The sequence below is a fragment of the Mauremys reevesii genome, linkage group 2 (genome assembly GCF_016161935.1).
Source record: "Mauremys reevesii isolate NIE-2019 linkage group 2, ASM1616193v1, whole genome shotgun sequence".
In the NCBI taxonomy this organism is placed as follows: domain Eukaryota; kingdom Metazoa; phylum Chordata; order Testudines; family Geoemydidae; genus Mauremys; species Mauremys reevesii.
In genome coordinates, this window is record NC_052624.1 from 251,601,026 (window position 1) to 251,607,091 (window position 6,066).

General features: G+C 48.7%; 1 protein-coding gene across 6 annotated transcripts in view; it reads right to left on the reverse strand.

Moving 5' to 3' along the window:
- Window positions 1-2,389, reverse strand: part of RRM2B (ribonucleotide reductase regulatory TP53 inducible subunit M2B) — a 53,818-nt gene extending 51,429 nt beyond the window's left edge. For 2 of the 6 annotated variants that reach the window (XM_039526114.1, XM_039526115.1), the window contains exon 1: window positions 2,097-2,381. In XM_039526114.1, coding sequence (XP_039382048.1) covers window positions 2,097-2,264 — 168 coding nt within the window. In that variant the 5' untranslated portion in view covers window positions 2,265-2,381. Of the gene's footprint in view, window positions 1-1,398; window positions 1,746-2,096 lie in introns of those variants that run through there. The other 4 variants (XM_039526117.1, XM_039526113.1, XM_039526116.1 and 1 more) reach the window with 4 other exon arrangements.
- Between the last annotated feature and the right edge of the window lie 3,677 nt (window positions 2,390-6,066).

The window sequence follows — 6,066 nt, forward strand, 5'->3', positions numbered from 1 at the left end:
TAACCTCTTGGCTTAACCTGTTTGTAAGTATCTTGATCAAATGCTTATAAATGTTTTGTTACTGTTTAGGTGTAATAAACTGCTTATTACTTAGGTGTTTTAGCCACGGTTAGAGCAATTGTATGGGCCTTTGGATTTAATAAAGGTATCAAAGCCATGCTAACTCATCCATACTGCACTACACAGACCTTTTGATTTTGATCTGCAGTTTGACTTGCATCCACACTGCAAAATGAGAAGGCTTGGATCTGAGATAGAGCAGGACTCATGCTCTGACTCCCCCAGCAGGATCCTAGAACCCCAAGACCAGAGTGCTTGCTGATCCAAGTCAGACTGAATTGTTGTGGACAGAAGGGGGGCTTGGGCTCAAACCTGATCAGAGCCTGGACTCAATGTGCCATGTAGATATACCTTAAGTGTTTGTACTGTACCTAGCACACCAGGATCCTGATCTTGGTTGGGGCCTCTAGGCATTACTTGAATATAAATAACCAACAAATTGTGCTGGGATCTCTGCATAGCTATCAATATCTAGACACATCACCAAATATACTTGGCTTCCAACTGCTGGAGGATTTTGTTCGGATTCTAGTGAATTCCAGCACTTACAGATTGCGTTACAAGTAAATTAATTATCACAACCCTCCCAAGAGAAGATAGGTAAATACTATCTTTTTAAGTCAAACCCCTTAACATCACTGTAAGGGAAGGGCTTAACCAAATGTCCTTATTTAAATTTAGAAAAGAAAAAATACACAAAAACACTTAAAATGTATTTGACATTTCCCTAGAATTTAGCCACACAGAGTTCAAAATGGTTCCCCACGAGATACATGTTCCTGGTGTAGCCAGAACTCCCATTGAAATCAAGGAGTGCATACTCAGATCAACAAAGATATCCCATATTTTAAAATCAAAATGTTTTATTATGAACTTTGCCAAACTAAGACCAAACCAAAGGATGTTTGTTAGCTGCCCTGATATCCATTTTTTTAGACTTTTTTCTATGCAAAAGTGTATTTCATTACACAGATGCTATCAACTTAAAAAACAAAACACACTTTTGTCTGAATAACTTTACCAGTTATTGTTACCAGTAACACTCTAAGTCACTAGGTCCAAGGAGAGAATACTTCAATGCTTCACAATGACACTGAAACAATAGAGGACAGCCCTGTGTCAGTACATCTGTTGTCCTTGGGAGTCATTCACACAACGGAGAAGAGAACTACATTAAAACACAAACACACACACACACACACACACATAAATCCAGGAAGATGTGGCTGCAAAAGAAAAAAAGTAGTAACTAACGCTCAGTCTACATTAGCAACAATATATTGGTATAACTACGGTGAAAAATCTACAGCCTGAGCGATGCAGTTATGCCGATCTAACCTCTGGTGCAGACAGTGCTATGGCAACAGGCGGGCTTGTCCTGGCTCTCAGTCTCAGGGAGGCTGAGTACCTCTCCCGCCAGCAGGTGTTGTCTTCACTGAAGCGCTGCAGCTGCCCTGTTGTGGCATTTTAAGTGTAGACAAACCCCGAGAGCAGGAGCGCCCATTGGCTACTAGGACCATAGCACTGCCAAAAGTCCCGAGAGCGTGTTTAAGCCAATGAGACTTGGTACAGCCCCAGGGCCTGGGGTTTTCATAGCTGCCTTCCAGTGCCCATTTTCCAGCGTCTCTTCACAATCACAACCCGAGGCTGAGCGGGGAGGGCGCCATGCGAGTCTAACCAAGCTCATAGCTCCACAAACTGGGGCTTCAGAAGCCCCCGCCCGAAGCCCCGGCTCGCGCCCCGCTCGCCAGCCTCCGAAGAGCCGCACTTGAGACAGATGCTGACCCGCCGTCGGCCCCAGCGGCCGGGCGAATAAAGAACCGGCGCCTCCGTTCCCGCTCGCCGAGCACCTGCCGCACCGCGCTGCCCGCCCCCGGTAGCCTGGCCCCGCCGCGCCGGAGTCAGGGCTGAGCCCGAGGCCCCCCCAGCCAGGCTGCCAGGGGCCGGCCGGCCGCAGCGCGCTCCCCGCCCCGAGGGCAGCGCGAGCCAGCTGGGCCCGTGACCGCGACAGGGCCAGGCGCCGCCGCAGCGCTTACCCGCTCCGGCCCTACGGCCTCCTGCGGCGGAGCGCGGCCCCGGCGCTCGCCCATAGCGCGCGGCGGCCAAGCGGGGCTGCGCCACGGGCCGGAGGGACACGCTCGACCGGCGCTGCGGAGCCGCTGGAACGTTACAAACGGCGCGGCTGCTCTGTTGGTACGGAGCATGCGCGTTCCGACGGAGCATGCTCAGTGAGCTCGGCTGAAGCCGCTGCCCTCCCTCAGGGGGGGAGTCTGTCCCCGGCTGTTCGCGGGGGCGGGGCAGAGGCGCGAAGGGGCCTGAGGGGGCGGGTGAAGCACCCCCTCCCCCCACCAAAAGCGACAAGCGCCTGCCAGGCCCATGGCTGTATAAGGCCTCCTGCCGCGGGCAGGCGTGGCTCTGCGGTGCCTGCCCTGGCTGGGCCTGGCACAGCTGCAAGGGGAGAGGCCCGCCTCGAGGTCACTTGCTGAGCACCGCAGCATTGGCCTGCGTTAGCTGGGTACATCAGCCTTGGCCACCTGAAAGGCTGCTAGTAGCTCCAGCAGTCAGCTCGGACAGTGGTGCTAGCAGAGCCCCTGCTGGTTGTAAGTCTTAAAATTTTGTTCTTTCTCGTACACGTTTGTTCTTTGGGGTCGTGTGGCAGCATGGCAGAGTGATTGCCTGGTTTGGTGTCAAAACTTCTCCAGCTTCCTTTGATCCACTCCAGGCGATTGCCTTCAGCAGCTGTCATTTTGTCTCTTTTTCCAGCAGCCTAGTGCTTTTTCACGTCACCGTGTCTGTGTAGAACCTGCATCCCACATGTTCACCACAGGCCAGATTTTTAAAGAGGGAAAGTACCTAGTAGATACTTTTGAAAATTAGTTGCCTAAATATCTTTAAAAACCTGGCCCTATACTATCTTGAATGAAATACTTCTAGGCAAATATCAACTGTATTTTTATAGTTATACAACATACAATATAGTTATACAACCATGAGCTAGACTGACAACCACAAGTATTCAAAAATCATGAGTTATACATACAACAGTTATGAAAGTGAAATACATACATGTGGGTTTCTCTTACTTTGCCATTCTGTTTCTGAGCCTTTAGAGCAGGGGTGGGCAAACTATGGCCCACAAGCTCCTGCTGGGGAGCGGGGTCTGGGGCTTGCTCCAATCCGGCACTCCAGCTGGGGTGCAAGGTTGGGGCCGCTCCATGCGGCTCCTGGAAGCCACAGCATGCAGCTCCTGGAAGCCACACCCACTCCGGCGCTCCAGGCGGAGCGCAGGCCACACCACATGGCTCCCAGAAGCTGTGGCATGGCTTCGCTCCAGCTCCTCTGTGCTCCAATGGGCCCCTTCCAGCACTCCAATGGGAGCTGCAGGGGCAGTGCCTGCGGATGGAGCAGCATGCACAGCCGCCTGGCCGTGCCTCCACATAGGAGCCGGAGAAGGGACATGCTGCTGCTTCCAGGAACTGCTTAAACTCCGCTCGGAACCTGCACCCCTGAGCCTCTCCACACGCCCCAACCCTCTGCCCCAGCCCTGATCCCCCCTCATGCCCTCCAGACCCCTCAATCTCAGCCCAGAGCATTCGCCTGCACCCCAAACCTCTCATCCCTAGCCCCACCCCAGAGCCCGCAACCCCAGCTGGAGACTGCACCCCTTCCTGCACTCCTACCCCCAGCCCAGGGCCCCCTCCTGCATGCTGAACTCCTCATTTCTGGCCCCACCCCAGAGCCTGCACCCCCAACCAGAGCCCACATCCCAACCCCAATTTTGTTAGCATTCACGGCCCGCCGTACAATTTCTATTCCCAGATGTGGCCCTCAGGCCAAAAAGTTTGCCCACCCCTGGTTTAGGGTACACTAGCTTCATATTTTTGCTGTCTCCTTTCCCAAAGAATCCATATATCTAAAACAGGTCTACATTTCTATAACATTCAATACCATTTTGGACTTCCAGTAACATGCAATTCCCCCCTCCTTTTATAATTGAAAACTTATTAAAAATCCTTATGGCGATAAGTAATTCCCCATCCTGCAACACCAAAGTGCATTCTCTATTCCATTTGTTGCATTTATAAAAGTTGATTTTTCTACTGAAATGTGTATCCTTCTAATTGCATATTTTAATTCTGTAGCCTTGGTGTACTATATAATTGTTTGATACATTTCAGTGATGTTCTGTATTCTGACAAGTTTATTGTTCTGTCTTGCCAAAATCAAGGATTTTCTAAGTTAAATTATCCTGTTACTCCTTTGCATTCGTTGCCTTTTGGAGAAACTAAAGTGCCTTTTCTCCACTATATTTTTACAGGGAGATAGCTAATGCATTAGCTATCGCATGGTAAAAATACACATTTCTCAACCCTGAGGGGACAGACTATAATGCTGACTCAGATGTTAAATTAACCATTATGCATAGTTTGACAACTCTGATACTGATTGTGTGGCTAACCCTGCTCCTTTGCCATCAGAGGCATTTGCATCTGAATCCCCACCTTCCATTTTGGTGAGTGTCATGGAAAAACAGTATAAAGTATTTTAACTAAAGGAATTAACAGAGGCTCCGTGCCAACCCTCCCATTTTCCCTTATTAAGGGCATTTCTAGATAGTGTGATACTTAAGGTACAAAGTCAATGCACATACCTCACAGCACCTTAAACCCCTATTTGTGGATGCTTTCATTCAAAAGTAAATTGGTGTTAGTTTTGACAACGGTAGTCAGGGCCCCATGGAAGATTTAATGAGTCCTTCTGCAAAACACTATTAATCAGCAGACCTTTGACCTGCCTTGAACATTTTTTAAAGTTTGTATATATTCCACATCCATCATTCTTTGCTACCCATGGGCCAGAGGACGGGGAAGTTGAGAGGCAGCAAATTATAACTGTTGCCATTTGCTACCTGTGGACTGGAGACTGGGGTAAGGCAGGGGCATTAAATTGTGACAGAACAGCAAAAAAGAATGTGTAGATGTCAGTAACTGTGACTGATGGCAAATTGTAACATTACAGCCTCTGTGTGTGTAATTCTGTCACTGCATGTGCAAGCTAAGCAGTCAGCCTGCGGGTGAGGTCTGAGACTGGGGAACGGTCTGTCTGTCCCCATTAAAGTAAAACTGAAAACTCCATCTGGAAAGAGCAAATGTTCTTTTAAAAGCTTTTCTTTGAATTACACCAGGTTTTGGGGAAGTTTGGAAATTGTAACAAATTATCAAAAATATTTTGCTCCTGTAACTAAGTGTGCACCACACACATATACTGCTCCTATTAATCTCTCAGACCCCAATTTACACAGAAAAAACCAGGACCCCCTCCAACTAAAAAAGGGGCAAGAAAATAGAAAAATGATGGGCCAGACTCCAGAGCAACCTTTTCCCTTCCTACACACAAGAGCACTCTGACCTGGACTTGCAAGCATTTATGTGGAGCAGCAGCCTTGTTATGTGCAGAAACCAGAAAAAGCTACCAGTGTCCAAACTTCATGTAAAGCCCAAATAAGTTTTTGGATTAAACAATAAAAGAGTTCTGAAAGGGCAAATTTCTGAACACTTCACTCCCCTGTTCTCTCTGGCACCTGGACCTGTAACCTTGGTGTTATTTGACTCATTTACCTTTTTCTCACTTCCGTATTCAGGCTGTTGCCAAATCTTGCCAGTTTTTCCTGGCCCATCCACACAAGTTCAAACTGTGCACTTGCTAACCAGCTGTGACATTCATGTGACCCATTTACAGCATGTACAGCTGACTTGTGTCATAAGAGAACAAAGAGGGGTCAAGGACCGTGCTCACCTATGGGTCTGTACAGCACTTAGCACAATATGGGTACTACTGCACATCCACACCTACCACAGTATTTTGCTGTTTGTTGGCGCATTCAGGGCCGCACGGGAGGGGGGGCAAGTGGGGCAATTTGCCCCAGGCCCCAAAAAGAATATAGTATTCTATAGTATTGCAACTTTTTTTTTATGGAGGGGCCCCCCAAAATTGCTTTGTCCCAGG